Source organism: Nuphar pumila, chromosome 15 (genome assembly GCF_984573655.1).
Source record: "Nuphar pumila chromosome 15, dmNupPumi1.hap1.1, whole genome shotgun sequence".
Classification (NCBI taxonomy): Eukaryota; Viridiplantae; Streptophyta; class Magnoliopsida; order Nymphaeales; family Nymphaeaceae; genus Nuphar; species Nuphar pumila.
In genome coordinates, this window is record NC_143263.1 from 641,505 (window position 1) to 660,804 (window position 19,300).

Consider the following 19,300-nt stretch of genomic DNA (forward strand, 5'->3'; position numbering starts at 1 on the left):
GCCTCGAGGCTTACGCCTCGCCTCAGATTTTGGTGGAGCGCCTCGCTACGCCTCAATGCTTTTCACAACACTGATTGAAATCAAGGGAAGAGAAACAGCAGGAGAAAAGAAAGTCATTATCCCCTGAAAGAGAGAAAAGCTGGTAATTCTTAGTGAAATTACTCTGCATGTGCTCTTGAAACCCACCATAGATTGTCCAATACAAAACTTGCATGGATATGAACTAGTCAAGGGTAAATTTTTGCATGGTCAAGTGATGTATGGGAAAACCCATAGTAAGGGGTCATTCTTCTATTGCGAGATTAGCTTAGAAACAGTCACACATATATCAATGCCTGATTATTTATGGAAATCAGTATTGTGTTATATTGTACGATACGATACAGCATATCGGGGATTAGATCAATATGATATACCATATATATCATATTTGGTATGATTATCGTACCGATACGACACAAATAGTATGATACATGGGTGTATCATACTGTGTCGTACAATATACCTCATATCGTACAAATTGACCACTGTTTTTTTTTTACTTTTTTGGTGCTGGAGAAGTAGTGACCGGCCACTTATGGGGGTCATTTTATCAGTTTATGTTCTCCCTTTCCAAGCCTCATTTCTAAGCTTACCAACCCATTTTTGAAATCAAACTCACATTAAAAAATGGGGTTTTTTACTATATCAGTGTGATTCGCCTCAAATCTCACCCATTTTCATCCTACCCAACCTAGTTTTAGTTTCTAACCCTCAAAACCGAACCCTACAACCTCTCATTTATACTAAAGTCCTTCAGTTTCATCTTACACACTTGTTTGTTGGCTTCTAACCCTCAAAAAAGAGCCACTGTGGTGTGATTTACCCTAAATCCGCCCACTTTTATCCTACACACATTTTTTTCCCTTTAACCCTCAAATCTGAACCCTAGAGGGTTTGATTCAACGCGTTTGGAGCATGGCTACATTAAGATGTTAAATGATGATTAATGTAATATCCTATGTAATCTTTGTAATCTTTTTCCTTTTTGGTTAGTTATGTAGTTTAGTTCAGAGTTGCCAGTCGAGGAAGCGGGAGCGGGAAGCGATACGGGAAGCGGAAGCGGGAAGCGAGGCACTTTCAAAAATTTAGGAAGCGGGAAGCGTGGGACCACTTAGGAGCGAACCGGGAAGCGTCTCGGAAGCGACATAGGAAGCGTCTCGGAAGCGACATAGGAAGCGAACCGGAAGCGACCTAAGAAACTATAAATTTCTAAATTATAAATTATAAGCTACAATGTTCTAAACTCTAAGTCTAACCTTAAAATTAACATAATCCACTACTTCACTTCATCATGCAAGATTCAAAATAAAAGTATACCAAAAAAATATTATAAGACCATGACAAAAAAGTAACATAAAAGTTTTTAAGTTGGACAACTCCAACTACATCATAAAAAAAAATAATAATTCAAGAGTTCATTAATCTGTCATCTTTCTCTTCCCCTTCAAGTCAGCAATAGATCGCGAACTTTCTGCATCATCACGTGCATCTTGTCCTCCACGTCCATGTCTTCTGCTCCTTCCTTCATTTCCTATAATGAATACGTTAAAAAGTTAAAATGTTCAAAAACCATAATTTAAAATATAAAAAACACAATATCAACATACCTTGCCTAGGTCTCCGGCTAAAGAAACGATCAATCCGACCATGAGGAACTGATGGTCGCTCTTGTATATCTGCAGTTCTACTAGCTCTGATGGATTTATTTGTATCCTCTTGAACTTCATTTGTACGTATAATTATTGGAGGTAATGGAGCTCTTGGTTGTGCATCTTTATGTTTGGATTTGGAAATAGTGCTTGATTGTTGTGCACTATCATCCAAATCTCTCCATCGCATATCCTATAATCTCAACGTATTTTCTTCTACAATAGGAAGTTCTGGATTGATATCCCATTTTCGACTAGGCCCTTCTTTATAGCGATTGTTGCACCTTTTATAACAAGAATATAAAATATGAATGCTAATAAACAATCAATAATAAAAAAAGAGAAAAAAAAATACCAAAACAAAAGTACAACACAGTTTAATTATACCTGTCAATCAATCGAAGATTGGAATGAATATACACTAAGGTATCAGCACGATCTTCATTGAGCCTATTTCTTTTAACATTGTGAATGTAACTATAGGTGCTCCACACTCTTTCTGCAGAAGATGTGCTAATAGGTTGAGATAAAACCTTAATGGCTAATGCTCTCAACTCCGGTGTATCACCACCATAAAAACGCCACCAATTAAGCACTGACATTGTAGGATTCAGTGCATCTATTCGTGCTGCATTTCGGCTAAATCTTCCACTTCTTGATGAAAAAGCCATAAGTTGTGACCTATAAAGTGTAGATAACTCTTCATTTCCAGAAGATATGACTTCAAGCGCAAGCATTGCACCGTCTAAGATATCATTATCCTTTTCTGCAAAAAAAAATGTTTAGTAACTATAACAAGAGAAATGCAAATGAAATAATAAAATAATTAAATCATTTAACTTTAAACTTTATTAAATAGATAGAATTAATTTTTTACCAGGAGAAACTCGTTTGACCCCTCCTGCTGCTGGGATTTTGAGATACTCCGACTCGTAATATTTTGGAGTAAGCATGTGGGCTAGACTATGGAGAGGCACATTCATTCTGTCCCATCTATTTGAGACAATCTTATGAATCTTTTCATATAAATCTGGTTGTCCTTTTAGATTGTCTTTGATTTCCCCCAACATGTTGTCCATGCCTTCATACACTTCACCAATTATAGGGCCTTCCTGATCACAAAATTTAATCATCTTGTAGATGGGTTTTGTAATCAATAATGCTAAACGTACAGAATCCCAATATTCTTCATCAAGAACAGTTGTTTCTGTTGTAAAAGCCCTTTTTTTCATAATTTCATCTGTGCATGATTGCTTCCAATCACTCCATCTATCTGAAATTACTGTGAGCCTTAAGCTCTCCCTCACATCAAGCAAGCGTTTCAAAGTAGTATAATGTGAAGCAAACCTTGTTTTTGCAATCTTTATTAATTCTAATTTTTCATTGCTTCTAAAGATTGCTAGTGCTTTTGAATGATTTGTGATATACTTCACAATTTCTTTACTCTGCAAATATGTTTCTCCCAACCAATGAAACTCATGTGCCAAATCCTTGAAGATCAAATTAAGTGTGTGCACAACACAAGGTGACCAAAAAATATACTTGTACGTTTGTTTTAATTCTTCACCTGCTAACTTGCAATTTGCTGCATTGTCTGTAATCACTTGCACTACATTAGAAGGCCCCACAAGTTTAAATCCCGTCTTCAAAAACTCGGCAATGTTTGCAGCTGACTGTTGCACATTAGAAAAATCGCTTGCATATAAGAACATCGAACCAAAACAGTTTGAGGCAAGTATATTTATCAAGTGTTTGTTCTTGATATTTGTCCAACCGTCTGAGACAATGGAAACTCCAAACTCCTCAAACTTTTCTCGAAATTCATTTAACTCCCTGTGAACACACTCTTTCTCACTATCAAGCAACGTTGTTCGCGCTTTTTCATATGATGGGGGTTTATATCCGGGCACTTTACTAACTGCAGATATCATCTCTTCCCAATATGGTGATCGAAGCACATTGAAAGGTATGCCATTTGCACACAAAAATCTGATAATTTTGTGATCTACATCATCTCTTTCTACCTTTTTAAAGGTATCACGAATATCAACTGTTTTTTGGCTTCCACTAGATGATGTAGTCATACTAATAGGCTTCTTCGGAGTATCAATTCTTGATCTCCTCAACTCAAATGCACTTGATGAAACCTCCACTCGACGAACTTGCCTCTTAATTTTTTTTGCCAATTCTGCATTTTTTGCAACTTCAGGGCAAAAGGCAATCCCAACACTTTGTCCCTTTGGAGATCCCATGAGATGTGCAAAAACTCGAGTATATGACCCATGATAAATATTTTTGCAGTGCCTGCACATAAAAACTTGGGTTCCACCTTGCTTTCCTTGCCCACTCTTCTTTTGTTTCAATACATGGCGCCATAGCACTGTTGTTTTATGCATGCTAGGCGGTTCATCATCTTGGTCATCTTCAAAATAGTAGTCATCCAAGTCATATTCTTCTTCATCTTCCTCATCAAAAAAAAATTCGTTTCGGTCCTCAAACTGATATGGACAAGCAGAAGATCTCTTCTCGCCCTTCCCAACACCACTAGATGATTCATGCTCCAAATTGTACAAAGAATCGTCATCGTCATCAGAATTATCGTGATCATAGCTTGAGATGGTCATTAATGAAGCAAAGAACATGCAAATATATCTGCATCATAAAAGTATCAGAATCAACCTAAAACACTTAAAAAAAGCTATTATTAACAGTAAATAATGGAGAGTGAAGAACACAAAGCATGGGGATGTAAACAAAAGACTAAGCTAAAAAAGGAGGGGAAATTACGTGCAATCTGACTATCACTGAACTAAATACTCAAACAGGCACTTCAAGTTCTAATAAGAAACAAGCAACATAAATAACTGAGAATATAGAGAGAGAGAATAGTTTGATTGAACTGCTAAATCAGATCAAGAACATATAAATCCAGTTTTCTTTCAGGACTCCACTAAAGTTCAATACCCGACTTATTGGGAAATTCTCCAAGTACCCATCAACTTAATTTTGCACAAATGGAGAACATTAAAGTGCTACCAGCCTTGGCAAACATTGATCTCTGAGACAATAGACTTAGAACTGAGGTTCTAAATCATTACGGTTATCTTCTTCATGATAATGTTCATTTACTATTTGTACCAGCTCACATCCTCCAGCAGCTCTCAGCCTCTCACTGTACGTCGGACTGAAGAAATAGCTTTTAAAATGTGGGAACAGCACACTCAAATGCTCTCCAATAAAACAATAATATTGCATATTATACCCGTTATACACCAATTAGCAAAAAAATTATTCATCAGTGTAGAATAGTTAAGATCATTAAAACCATCAACAATATCATGTTATCTCTAATGATACTTCCACCCCATCCGGTGCACTGATTTTCTTTGCCAACTGATGAAGTATAAAATGAACTTCCACATACACTATCACCATCATATCATAAACAACTGAAGAGTTAAATAAGAAGCTACAACACATAATGGCCAATGCAAATTAACAATCCAGCAGCCAGCTATATCAGAAAAGTTTTGTGACGAATGCATACCATCTGTTTAGATAAGAAGTTAATATTACATTTCTTACGCTATCAATAGACTAGTATCATGGAGACAATAAAAAACAACCCACTGCTTCATGCAGAATGAATAAAAAAAACGGCTGCGATAATGAATCAGAAACTAAAAAAACTACAAACAAACCCTTGATCTACAGGAACAAAAAAACCCTTGATAGTTATGAGAAATAGACGAGTCAAAAACCACAGTGGTTGTCAACATCGTCTGAAAAAAGGGAGAAAGGGGGGAGGACATAGGGCCACCCTCTGTCCCTATCGCCCACTGTGAGGAAAAGAGGGGGCGGAAGATAGAGGGTGTTCCTCTGTCTCCACCCGGCACCAGCACCAGCACCATGAAGAAAATAGTCATTGCCTCAATTTTCCATATTTTTTTGTTTTTATTTTTATTATTTTTTTCTTTTGACCACACTCGGTTTGGGTCACACCCAGATCAAGTTGGTCTGGGTGCAAACCCGCCAGACCTGGACTGAGTGGCCTTGGTCGACTCAGTCTGGTTCAGAGTCTTCAGAGTTCAGACCCACACCAAGTTGGTCAGTGGTCTTTAAATGGCTAAGACAAAGGTCATGACCTCTGTCCGTGGACTCTCTCTTCCTCTCTCATGGCTGCTGGTGGCTGAGGCAAGGGCACCCCCCATGTTTCGCACTTCTTCTTCATGGTGCTGGTGCTGGTGCCGGGTGGAGACAGAGGAACCCTGATATACACCCTGAAAAAAAAACCCTGCGATAGATCTACACCGAGAGTGTTGCTGACTGGAGGGGAGCTCGCACGACAGAGAGATAGAGAGAGTGACAGAGCGTGAGAGAGGGGGATAGCGTACCTGAAGGTGAACATCTTCATCTTCGGAAGTCGGTGGAGGCCACCGGAATTTTTTGAGGTCGCCGGAACTCGGAGCTCGCCGAAAACTCGAGAGAGACTGAGAGAGAGAGAGAGAGAGAGAGGAGTCGGAACGCGTGAAAAAACAAAACCCTAAGCCCCTTTTGATTTTATTTTTTCACGGGTTTTATAAAATACCCATTTTAACCTCGGTAAAAAATATATTCATGTTTAAAAAAAAAATTTTAAGGGCAAACACGACCTTTCCATAATAGCGTCCCCCTTTAAAGGGGTACGCGTCCCCCTTTAAAGGGATACGCGTACCCCTTTAAAGGGGGACGCGCTTCCCTTTAAAGGGGTACGCGTACCACTTTAAAGAGGTACGCGTACCCCTTTAAAGAGGTACGCGTACCCCTTTAAAGGGGGACGCGCTTCCCTTTAAAGGGGGACGCGCTTCCTCAATTGAACCTGCGCTTCCCCTCGCGTTTCGGAAGCGTTGCGTTTCGCGCTTCCGAAACGCGTCCCGGGGAAGCGCGCTTCCCCTATTCTATAGGCGTTTCCGGTAACTCTGGTTTAGTTAGAACAGGTTATGTAGTTTAGTTAAAATAGCTTTTAGTTTTTGGATATTTTTAACCTTTTTGCTTTTTTGACTAAAGTCAAAAAGTAATAGGCTAAGAGAGTAGAGTCGTTGGACTCCTAACGGCTCTATTTAGAGCCGTTGGGAGCCCAATGACTCCCTTCTCTCCTCTAATATGTATTATAAATGTGGGGCCTTGCCCCCTTGTAAAGTATGAACTTTTGGTGGGTGATTCCCATTTAATAAAATCATATTTTTCCTCTTGTGTTTGCATACCCATTTTTGGGTATTTTGTATGAACCTTTGTGGTTCTTGTGAGTGGATATTGTGTATGAACCTTCGTGGTTCTTGTGAGTGATTTTTTTGTGTACCATTTGAAGATTCGATTGTTGGTCTCATCTTACATGGTATCAGAGCTCGGTAGTGATCAAGCTAATTTTTTCGGTGCATTGGGAAGCATGCCATTCAAGTTTGAAAAAGAGGTAATGTTATTTTCAAGTGTATGTGAAATTGTGATTGTGCAAAAAGCTTGGAAGCTTGGAGGATCACTTGTACTCATTATATGTGGTGGAGTATATATTATTCTCTCTCCTCTACTCTTCTTTCTTTCCTTCATTATTTCTTTACCCAAACCTTGTAAAATGGATGATAATGATAATGTCACTATTAAACCCATTAAATTTAACGATTCAAACTATGCTACATGGGATTCAATTATGAAGCACCTTACATAGGGAAAGAGGTTGTGGGGATTAGTGGATGGGACCAATTTGGAACCTAAGCTAATTTTTACAAAGATTGAAAGTGAGGAAAAAATAACTCTTACGAAGGTTGAGAAAACCAAAGTTGTTACCACTTACGAGAAAAAGTGAAAGGAATAGAGAATAGGACATGTCAACTTCCATTGTGGTGGTTGTCATGGCTCTATATTCAGCTTCAGTGAAGGAAAGGAAAACCTTTTGCTGCTTCTTGCACCTCCACGAGATTAGAGATTCACCTAAAAATACACAGAAACTAGTGGTTGAGTGCCTATTATTAGGATCACCTCCCCAGTCAGCATCAATATAAGCAATTAAATCTAAAGGTGATGATGTAGACAAGAAGAATCCGCGTGAGAGAACTCTTCAAATATCGAATAATACGTAAAACTGCACCCATGTGAACAGAGGTAGGAGCATGCTGAAACTGGCTAGTTGTGTGAATAACATGGGCAATGTCTGGTCGAGTAATGGAAAGGTAGCAAAGTGCTCCAAGAAGTTGTCTAAACGGAGTGGGATCCCCGAGCTGTTTTTCATCATCAATTTTCATTTTAACATTTACTACTTCTGGAGTGTCTACTTTTTTATCATCTGTAATGTCAAACCTACAAACAATATCAAAAGCAAATTTAGATTGAGATATCAAATACCCACGAGGGGAATAAGCAACTTTTATTCCTAGAAATATCGTAATAGTCCTAGGTCAGACATTTCAAATTGAGTTTTAAGAAGAGTTTTGATATTTGCAACTCTCTGTTTGTCACCTCCAGTAATGATCATATCATCCACATAAAGAAGAAGAATGATGATACTTGCATCAGAAGGCAGTGTCAGTCAAATAAGAATGAAATCCAATATCAATCATAACATGACTAAATCTGTCATACCAGGCTTTTGTTGCTTGTTTAAGACCATAAAGAGCCTTCTCAAGACGAAGAATTTTACCCTTATGAAGACTGATACCAGGCAGAGCTTCTATGTATACTTCTTCAACAAGATTCTCATTTAAAAAGGCATTTTTGACGTTCATTTGAAATATAGGCCATTTTTTGATAGAAGCTAAAGCAATTAAAGTTCGAACAATGGTCATTCGGGCCACAGGAGCAAAGATTTTTTCGTAATCAATGCCATACTCTTGAGCATAACCTTTGGCCACGGGTCGTGCCTTATATCTTTCTAGGGTCACATCACTTTTGGTTTTGACTTTATAGATCCATCTACAGCTTATAGGTTTCTTTCCAAGAGGCAAGTCTTGGATGGACCAAGTGTTGGCCTTCTCTAATGCATCTAATTTTGTTTTCATAGCTTCAATCCATTCTACATGATTTTTAGCTTCAAAGTATGAGGAAGGTTCAACATATGATTGAATTAATGTAAGAGTTGCCCTATACGAGGGTGAAAAAGATTCATAAGAGACAAATTTTCCTGGAGGTCTAGAAATTTTAGAAGTCCTGCGAGGAGAAACTTCAGAAAATCTTTTCAACGCACATGGAGGACGTTGCTCATCAATTCTTCGTCTTGAATATTGTAAACCAACATCCCTACTGGTTTGGTCTTCACTATCATTTTCAGAGATAATAGGACTTTGATTATTGTCAAAGTTACATTCAAAATCCTCTTCATTGGATTTTGAAGTTAAATCAATTAAAAAAGAATATTCAGTAAAATCTTTGGATTTTTCACTTTTAAAGAAATTTTCTTTTTCAAGAAAAGTCACATTTCTTGACCATATAATTTATCATTTTGAAGATCATAGCATTTGTACCCTTTTTTTATTTTCAGCATATCCTAAAAAGGTACATGGGATTACACGAGAGGAGAATTTATCATTTTTGTTTATAAATACAAAAACATTTGCAACCAAACACTCTTAATCTGGAGTAGTCTAGAGCTAAATCATAAAGTTTTTCAATTGGAGATATATTTTCTAAAGAAGAAGATGACATTCTATTTATGAGATAAGTGGCAGTTAGAGTTGCTTCAACCCAAAACCCTTTTGGTACTTGACTTGCTATTAGCAAGGTCCGAGTGGTCTCCATAATATGATGATGTTTGCGTTCTACAAGACCATTTTGTTGAGGGGTGTTTGGGCAAGATCGTTGATGAATAATGCCATATGAATTAAGATAGTTTTTAAATTCTCCAGACATAATTTTTCCTCTTACATCGGTGTGAAAATGAAAATATTGTTTCGAAATTTGTTTGTGACTACTTTATGAAATATTTGAAAGTGAACAAAAACTTTAGATTTATGTTTAAGAAAATAAATCCAAGTATGTCTAGAAAAGTCATCAACAAAGATAACATAATATGCATAACCACCTTTAGAAATAACTGGTGCGGGTTCCCAAACATCCGAATGTATTAACTCAAGAGGTTTTGTAGAAACAAAGGTTCTACTAGAAAACGGTAATCTTTTCATTTTACCAAGAATGCAGTCTTTACAAGCAAAATTTTCCCAAACTTGAAAAGTATTGGATTTTAGACATATGAGGATGGTCAAGTCTTTTGTGCCATAAGTCTGTCTTTTGTGCCATAAGTCTGTTTTCAATTTCTGAACATTTAAGCAAAATACATTCTTTGGTAGTTCCAAATAGTCCATCTAATATAGCACTTCTTCTCTATGGCATTCCCCAATCAGCTTCCCTGACTGACGATCCTGTATTCGGCAACCATCAGAAGAGAAAAATGTATTACATCCATAGTCAGAAATTTGATAAACAAATAAAAGGTTTAAATTTAGTTTTGAGATATATCGAACTTTTGGAATACAAAAAGTTTTGGGTTTTTCAAAACATCCAACTCCTTTTATTTCGAGAGATGTTTCATCTATTGTAAAGACTTTTAAAATATTTGAGTTATTTTTAAGACATTCGGATAAACATTCAAAATTTGGGGTCATATGAAATGAGGCACCAGAATCTAAAAGCCAAGGAAAATTACCTGGATACAGATGTGACTGCTGCTCCAGTTGAGGCTTCAACGAAAGAGGATATCCCTAGGAGAAGAGGCTGGAGGATCTCCATTAGTTGAGCCATGAAAACAGGTGCATCTTGATCTTTTGGCTCAACTTCAACTGATGCAACCTTCTTTTCATCTTTGTTCTTTAACTTTGGACATTGAGGCCTATACTGCCCTGGTTCATGACAGTGATGACAAATAACTTTTTTGTCAAACTCGCCATTCTATCTCCCAAAATGGGGTGGCCTATAAGTACGAGTATGATTCTCATGCCTAGATACTGCTAAGACGGAATCATCGTCAGCTTTAGAGGAATTTTTCCGGAAACGATTTTCCTCCATTGTTAATTCTTCAATAGTTTCCACAATAGTGGAAACTTTTCCCCAGTGAAGGAGGGCCGATTTGGTGGATTCAAATTCCGGCTTTAACCTAGTTATAAACTGGTAAAAATGTTCAGCATCGAGTTGCTTTTGGCGAAGCTCGATATCTTTGGCACAGTGTCATTTTGGTTTCAAAAGAGATAGTTCTTCCCAGAGTTCGGATAGCCCATTGTAATATTCTCGAATTGATTTGTCGCCTTGGGACATCATCCGAACCTTCTCTTGAAGATTACACACATGTGCAATATCTTTAAAGGAATACATATTTTTAAGGTATTCTCATGCCTTATCGGCATGTTCAAACTTGGCGAGACTAGAACACTTTTTAATGTCAACACTATTGATAAGCCATGACATTATTTTCGCATGTCTCATTCTCCACTCTTTCCACTTTTTTCATAGGAGGCTAAAGCCTTGATTTTCTCCTCTTCTGATAATGGGACCTCCTTATCTCCCTCTTTCTTGGTAAGGGATAGTTTGGGTTCCAAATCGAAACCATCTACGATCCCCCATAAGCCTTTACCCCATATGTGATGCTTCATGATTAAAGCCCACGTTATATAATTTGTGTCACTTAATTTCATGGGGATGATGGTAACTTTATCATTGTCATCCATTATTTACAAGAGGTGAAAAGAAAAGAAAGATGGGAGAAAAGAAACAAAAAGATGTTGAAGCCCTTCAAATGATGCATTTTGTAGCCAATAATGAAGTGATAAAACACTTTTCTCCAAGTGACGAAACATTTTGCAAGAACAAGGTGATAACACACTTTTTACACAAAGGGGCATGGAAACTGAGGCGGACTTTCTCCAAGATCTAATAATCCCGCAGCTCTGATACCATGTAATAAAATGGTGGTCTTTCACGAATATACTCGGATCACTCAAAAAGAAAGTGTCTAAAAGACACTTTAAGCAAGACCCTTAAAAGGGCAAAAATGGAAAACCACAAATAAATAATGCACCTTTATTTATGTAGACAAATGCTTAAAAAGCATCTAAAGAAGTGAGTTTACAAGAGGGGCTGCACCCCTATTTATACAAGAGCAAGAGGGAGAGCTCATAAGGAGCTCTCCCTTCTAGTCGTTGGACTAGTTCCAACGACTAGATGTTTTGGTCAAGTTCCAACCGGAACTTGACCAAAATATATTATCTAGTTCTATATGAACTAGATAATATATATTACATAAAAAATAAAAAGAAAATTAAATAAAAAATAGAAAAATATATATACAATATAATAATAATATATATAATAATATTATTATTATATATGTATATGTTACATTTTAACAACCATTATCCTATTGTTGATATATGTTGATGATATTATTGTCACATGAAACTCAATAAGCCACATTGAAGAAATAAAGAGACTCTTAAGTCAGAGATTTAAGATGAAAGACCTAGGAGATTTGCGATATTTCCTTGGAGTCAAAGTAGACAGGAAGAGTGATTGCTTGACCCTAACACAACATAAATACACATTAGATTTGTTGAAGAAATTTGGTAGGAAAGATTGCAAACCTTTATCTACACCGAGTGTTTTACATCAGAAGCTCAGTTCATAGGATGGAGATTTGTACACAGATCCTACAAGATATCGAAGTGTAGTCGGTATGATTCAATATCTTACCTTTACTAGTCACATTGTTTACTCTATCAATCAAGTGTCGCAATTCATGCATGAGCCGCGAAGAGGACACATGGATGATGTCAAGAGAGTGTTAAGGTATTTGAAAGGTACAATTGGAGATGGGCTCGTATATAAGAAAAATTGGAAAAAAAAAAAAGATATGCATGACATCACAGTCTACAGTGATGCGGATTGGGCAAGAGATCCTCATGAAAGAATATCGGTCTCCAGGTATTGCATCTTTCTTGGGAAAAACTTGGTGTCCTGGAGAAGTAGAAAACAAAAGGCAATAGTCAGATCAAGTACTGAAGCTAAATACCGATCAATGGTTGCAGCAATTGATGAAGTTACTTGGACAAGGCATTTGTTGAATGAATTGGGGGAACCGATCTCGAAATCTACCTTATTGCGTGACAATAAAAGTGTTATCAAAATATATTTTAATCCTATTTATCATAGTAGGACAAAGCATATTGAGATAGATCAGCATTTCATTTGACAAAAGGTTGAAGATAAAGATATTGAGCCTCACTTTATCTCTACAGAAAACCAAGTGGCAGATTTATTTACAAAGGGACTGACGAAAAACGGATTTTGGTTCCTGAAGAACAAGTTGTCCATGGTACAGGACCATGCACAACTTGAGGGAGGCTATTAAGTGTCGTGAAATGGGGTTGGATCAGTTTGGATCTGATCCAGACCTAAATCATGATTTGTGTGATTGACGTGTTTATTGGGATACACTTATAATATTATATTTGTTGTAGGACAGTTATGTCCATGAAAATCATTGTACCCTATATATAAATATGAAAAGATAGGTCACGTATGTACATTGAAAATGTGAACCTTTCAGCCCCAACATCTCTGCGTCTTCTTCTTATTATTCTTCTCTTCTTACTTTTCTTCCTATTGCAGATCGGGACTGGTGAAATCTCAAGATCTAACATAGGGCACTGAAGTAATGAGTGAAAACCGATTAAGAATCAAGTGCAACTATTGCCAAATTTCTTTTTTGGGTAGTATCACTCGGTTGAAGCATCATTTAGCCTGGACATATCATAATGTGCAGGCATGAATATCAAGAAATTTGCCAAATGTAGCCAGGTCTCTCTCTCTCTCTCTCTCTCTCTCTCTCTCTCTCTCTCTCTCTCTCTCTCTCTCTCTCTCTCTCTCTCTCTTCTCTTCTCTTCTCTTGGTGAGGTGAGCTTAGCCTCTCTTTGCAAGGTGAACTCAACCCCTCTCTCTATAAGGAGAGCTCAGCCCCTTTCTCTCTCTGCCTCGCTCGATGAAGTGAGGCCCTTCTTTATTGTGTTTGTGTGTGTGTGTGTTATGGGATTGAGTGTGGACAACAAAAAACCCCACATTTAGGGGGGTTTTATCTTTTTTTTTTATTAAGCATGTATTGTGCACCTACATTGCACGATTGCACCACAACATAGTTTATGGCTTCAAAATATGTAGTCTTGCATAATCAGGGATGTTTGAATAATTTTTTTTTTGTTTTTTGTTTGTGTTTGCATAATGCATGCTTTTATTCCATGTGTTGCATTTTTTTAGAACTTGTCTTTTTCTAATTCAAACTGACATGGTGGAAATTAGAATATGGTAGAACTTTTTGTAGTTTTTGTTCTTTGATGCTTTGATTTAGTGAATTTGCCGTTTGGAGTTTGATTATTTGCATTTACATTATAGAAAATATAGTGTTATGCTCAATATTTAAAGTACTATGTAAAAAAACACTTAAAAAAACTTAGGTCCTAACCCGCCCAAGTTACCGAGTCAACCTGTTGACCCGCGAGTCAAGGGTCAAGCGATCTGAGCCCAGTCACGAGTTTGCCAACTATGAATTGATATGTCTGATATGCCTAAGACAGTAGATGTATTGCTCAAAGCTTTTGATCAGGTTGTACAAGAGGTTGAACCTCAAAATATTATGCAATTTATTATTGATAATGCAGCAAACTATAGGGTAGCAGGTAAAGAATTGGCAAAAAAATTTAGGTCATTCTTTTGGACTCAGCGTTCTGCCCATTGCATAGACCTCATGCTTGAGGACATCAGCAGCATGGATGAGGTACAGCAGACAGTTGAATGTTGCCAAGAAATTACTAAATTTATTTACAATCATGCACTGATTTTGAGCTTAATGAGAAAGTACACTAGTGGTGATAAGTTGATTCGTAGTGCAGTTACTAGATTTGCTATGAATTTTTTGACAGTGCAAAGTCTAGTAAAGAATAGAACTACACTAAAAAAATGTTTTCAGCAAATGAGTGAAATGCATATCGACATGTATAAAAAAAAGCCCAGAGAAATTGTAGATATTGTATTTAGAAATTAAATATGGGATTCATGCATGAAATTGTTGAGAATAACTATACCTTTGATGAAGGTGTTTCGATTGGTTGATAGCGAAGATAGACCAACTAATGGTTTTCTCTATGAGGCCATGGATAAGACAAAAGGAGGCCATTAGAAAATTTGAAGGAGAAGAAAAAATTATGCATACATGGAACATCATTGATCATAGGTAAACTGAGCAACTTCTTCATGTTGCAGCATATTATTTAAATCCAGCATTTAGATACTCCCCTACGTTTAAAATAGACAGGAAAGTCAACAAGGGACTTTGGATTGCATTAAAAGGTTGAACCATGATTATGGCATTCAAGATCAAATTCATTAGGAAATGAAAACTTATGATAATGCATTGTATGATATAGAGAAACCTGCAGCAGTGCGAAATTGTGCCATGATGTGCCCAGGTAATTTATTTTATCTATTTCAATTTTAATTTCATATTGTTAATTAGTTATGATATTTCGTATAATTGTATATCTGTAGTGCAAATGAATGTGAGAGAAACTGGAGTGTCTTTGAGCAAATCCATACCAAAAGAAGAAATAGATTGGAGCATAAAAAAGTCAATAGCCTCGTCTACGTTTGCTACAACTTACAATTGAGGCAGAAGTATATAAAATTATAAAGTTTATTTGTCATTTTCATGTGTTTAATAAAGTTTTTTTATATCATTCAAAACCCAACTAATTTTAATTTTTTTATGTCATCTTTTTAGGCAATTCAAAAAGTTATCATAAAGGAGGCACAAAGAGCAATTCGACCCCATCAATTTAGAACATTTTGATGAATTTGATGCATGGGTTAAAGAACAAGCAGAAACTCTTTTGAATGAAGAGGACATTCAGTGGATTAACGGGGAAAGAGCACATGATGCAGATGATGAAGACCTCACGTATCTTAAAGACGATGTGGATGTCAAAGAAAGAGGAGAAGAAGAAGATAATGACGAAGAAGAAGATGATTATGATTATTGAGGTTTTATGTAATACATTTAAGAAAAAAAACTTGGTTATTTAACACTTAATTGTTCATAAAATTGGTTATTTAATACTTAATTGTTCATAAACTTGGTTATTTTGTTTTTGTTTATGTAATATGAAAGTATGAGTCTTGTGGCATGTTCTTAATTGCAAGATATTTAATATTTTACAGTGTTCTTGTGAGATATACATGCAGTATTATCTATGATTCTATATTAGTTGATGCTTGATGATGTCTTATGCGGCAGATAGAGACATAAATGATTCATATATGATTTTATGGTTGTATTTTGTAAAATTCATCATTGTTTCATGTGAGATAATTTTTTACAATTTTTCATTAGTTTATGTGATATAGTTTTTTACAAATTTTGCTATTTTTTTCTGATTTTTATTGCTTTTTTGGATTTTTTTATTTTTTTATTAAAAATTTAAGAAACGTTTACAATACTGTTACTATAGGCCCGACACGATACAATACTTACAACCTTGGTTCCAACACAAGGGGACGTGCACTAACTGCTCCTACCAAACAAATGGAGCCCCCGTTACTTCCCTGAAAGAATAATGGGACTTTTGTCTGATCACATTATTTTCTAAAATATAATTTGGATGTTTTGCTCTCTCACATGAACAAGCACATCAAAGGGAAACATTTTTCTCTTGAATGAGAATTTGAAACGTTGCCAGAATACATCATCTTTCTAACCAATTCAAGTATCAAAATCATGGATTACCAATTTACCAGTCATAAAAATAAATATTACAAGGAAATTAACTTGAAATCAAATGGAAAAGTCGCTATTGTAAGAAGCTCAAAAGATCATGATAAAGCCAAAGTGTGCATGGTCCGCCATATTCAAAATAACTCACTCACAGACGAAAATAAATTTGAGAAAATAGGAAAAGCTCCTCATGAACCACACCAACCTGTAATGACAGACGCCCATTCATCTTTAAACAGGAAACCTGATGATCTCAAAACTTTTTGGCAAGATTCCAAGATAACTCTCTTTGCTTCGGGGTCCACCTTTTCCAAACCCGTTGTCACCATCAATTGCAATTTTGAACTCGCCCGTTCATTTACAGGTATTTTTTTCCTTGCAAATCCTAAAAGACTCAGAAGGGAGCTTCCAGCATTTTCTGGGTTGGATGCATATGCGGACAACCCTGGCGTAGACTTCATAGAATCTGACCCTTTTCCATCAAAACTTACAAACGGGATATTTCCATCACTGAGAAACTCAAACACATGGATTCGGGAACCTGAATTCCCGGCATCAATAATAATCCCATAGCCTTTTGCTTTCCCAGCACTGAATTTCGAAGAAAAATGAACTCCTCTTGCAATGGGGAAAAAATACAGGACGAACGATAAGATAACGAGGAATGCAAGAAAAATCCAGCATTTCTCACGAGACAAAGAGGCATGGCTGCTCGGCTTAGAATTCACCGTGGAGAAAGGATGAATCCTGGGATGGATCTGCGTCCTATGAGGTGGAATGTAAGGTGCCGAAGAAAACCTCGGTTGAAGAGTAGAATAATCCATGGTAATGAAACCAAGCACATTCGTCCTCTTCCACTTCCAATTCAAATCCCTAGATTAAACATTTCGGCCGATGAAGCAACCCTGAATAAGAGAGAAAAAACTAACCAGATCAACGAAATCGCTTAGATGACTTCCCCGATTCCGCGAACCAGATCAAGCATTTCTCTGGATGACAAGGGAACAACCAAATCTGTCAACGGATCGGCTCGTTAGCGAACGTAAAACTCTAGATCTCATGTTCCTGTCCACGAAGAAGCCGTATGCTTCAGAACCACGGAAAACCTGCGAAGATAATTGGGGACGGTCCGCAGATTCTCCGATTCAAAGCTCCGTATCTTACAATCCTTTCAATGAAAATAATCGAGCAACCGAATCTATCGGTTCATAGAGTGGAATCCCTTAATGTTTCCATGATCTGGAAGAACCGTTAGATCGATCGGCCGTGTGAACGAACAGAGCGACGGAGAGTCGATCAACGAAGACGTTCCCCAGATGAGAATCCGTAGATCGCGGGTTCATACGAAAAAAGAAGGAACCCTAGGGAGGAGAGTAAGGGAAGATGAATCAGACAACCCTAAAGAGAGTCGCAGGGATGCTTCAGGCGAAGGCAGAGGAGGAGGGAAGAAGCGTGAGAAGCCTCCGCTCCGCTCCGTTTCGTTTTTTGTTTTAAGGGGCTTTCCGTTCTTCGCCCGTTGACGGGAATGACGACGGTCGCCTTCTGTCCGAACGTAAAATGACTAATATACTCTTAAAACTGAAAATGGGGATGGTCAAATTCAATAACAGGTCGGCCCAAATGCCACTGACCCGCACGAGTTGCGTAAGTGATCCGAAATGCATAGGCTACATAAGCAATATCCCTTGAAACCGGCTCGATGTGGCCTTTTTATAACTATGGAGGCTGGCAAGTCCATCGGTCTACACAGTTGTCCATGTACCAGTGAAAGATTCAATAGTCATCATATCTCCTTCTTCCTCGTGAGGAACTGCAGGTTGAAGATATCAGTAGCACTGGCGGAGCCAGGGGTGGGCATGGGTGGGCGGTCGCCCACCCCAGAATTAGAAACCAGAATTTTTTTTTTCTTTTGACGATGTTAAAAAAAGAATATGCGTCCATGTGTGTTTTCTTCTTAGGATGGTAGTGCTAATGTTTTCCCTTAATTTTTTTCACCTTATTGAATTGTGTAAAAACCGCAGAAGATACAGGTTATTAGTTTGTGGGAGTTGGAGTTCTCTCTTGTGAATATTCAAGGAAGATCTGTGTGTTTTTCCCCAGCTTCTTCTTTTATCATTTGTTCTTTGTGAAACCGTGTAACCTATTTTTATGGGGAACACGGCTCCACTCATCCCTATATCATCTTCTGTGGTCATAACTCCCTCTGAGATCTCATTGGTACTAAGTGGTTTTGATCAATCTGGCCCTATAGATGGGTTGAGCAGGGTTGATTTAATAGAAATCAATCTTTTGATAGTGCTCTTTAACAAAAACAAACATAGTTTTCAATTTATTTTTGACAGTGTTCTCTAACAAAAAAAAACATGTTTTTTATTAATGGTTATTGATTTTTGAATCAGCAAAAAGTCCTCCACATAAGTCGGATTCTGTCTATTCAAATGCCGATCTCCACTAAATGGATGATGTAGATCACATACACAGGGTCCAATTTGATGAAAACAACTTGCATCGGTGAGGTCCTAATGACAGGAATGGCGATATGGATGATTGGAACCTAAATATGGTTATAGGTGTCATGCAAAACACTATACTTGATTCACTAAATGGAGGAAAAGAGGGATTGAAAGTGTGTTGTTATAGCCTAGCCACTGGCAGGCCGATGCCATGAAGGCCCTCAAAATGATGAAACCAGATGGTACCATCAACTTGATGGTCATCGCTTTCTCCGGCCAGGGAGGCCGCTTCTAGAAGAGCATGTCAGATCTACCACGCACAACAAACATTTTTTCTAACGATGGGTGGGCGAATTTTTTTTGGCTCCGCCACTGGTTTGAAT

The 19,300-nt window shown here is 37.4% G+C and overlaps 2 protein-coding genes across 2 annotated transcripts in view; both read right to left on the reverse strand.

Annotated features, from left to right (window-relative positions):
• LOC149814034 (putative apyrase 6) overlaps positions 1–17,963 on the reverse strand; it is a 42,316-nt gene extending 24,353 nt beyond the window's left edge. The window contains exon 1 of the mRNA XM_089989169.1: positions 16,670–17,963. Within this exon, the coding sequence (XP_089845295.1) occupies positions 16,670–17,288 (619 nt within the window). The 5' untranslated portion in view covers positions 17,289–17,963. The remainder of the gene's footprint in view (positions 1–16,669) is intronic.
• Positions 1,342–4,458, reverse strand: LOC149814036 (uncharacterized). The gene is made up of 4 exons (XM_089989168.1): positions 2,569–4,458; positions 2,079–2,457; positions 1,650–1,975; positions 1,342–1,573 (listed from the first exon to the last, which is right to left on the reverse strand). The coding sequence occupies exons 1-3, from the start codon at positions 4,331–4,333 to the stop codon at positions 1,885–1,887; spliced, it is 2,235 nt and encodes a 744-aa protein (XP_089845294.1). The 5' UTR covers positions 4,334–4,458; the 3' UTR covers positions 1,342–1,573; positions 1,650–1,884.
• Positions 17,964–19,300: the final 1,337 nt, after the last annotated feature.

Bases quoted from the DNA above. Each gene is read 5' to 3' on its own strand.
- LOC149814036 (XM_089989168.1), bottom strand. From the start codon at position 4,333: ATGTTCTTTGCTTCATTAATGACCATCTCAAGCTATGATCACGATAAT. The intron at 2,458-2,568 runs GTAAAAAATTAA...TTTTTTTTGCAG, and splicing joins GGTCAAACGAGTTTCTCCTG to AAAAGGATAATGATATCTTA. The intron at 1,976-2,078 runs GTATAATTAAAC...TTGTTATAAAAG, and splicing joins AATCTTCGATTGATTGACAG to GTGCAACAATCGCTATAAAG.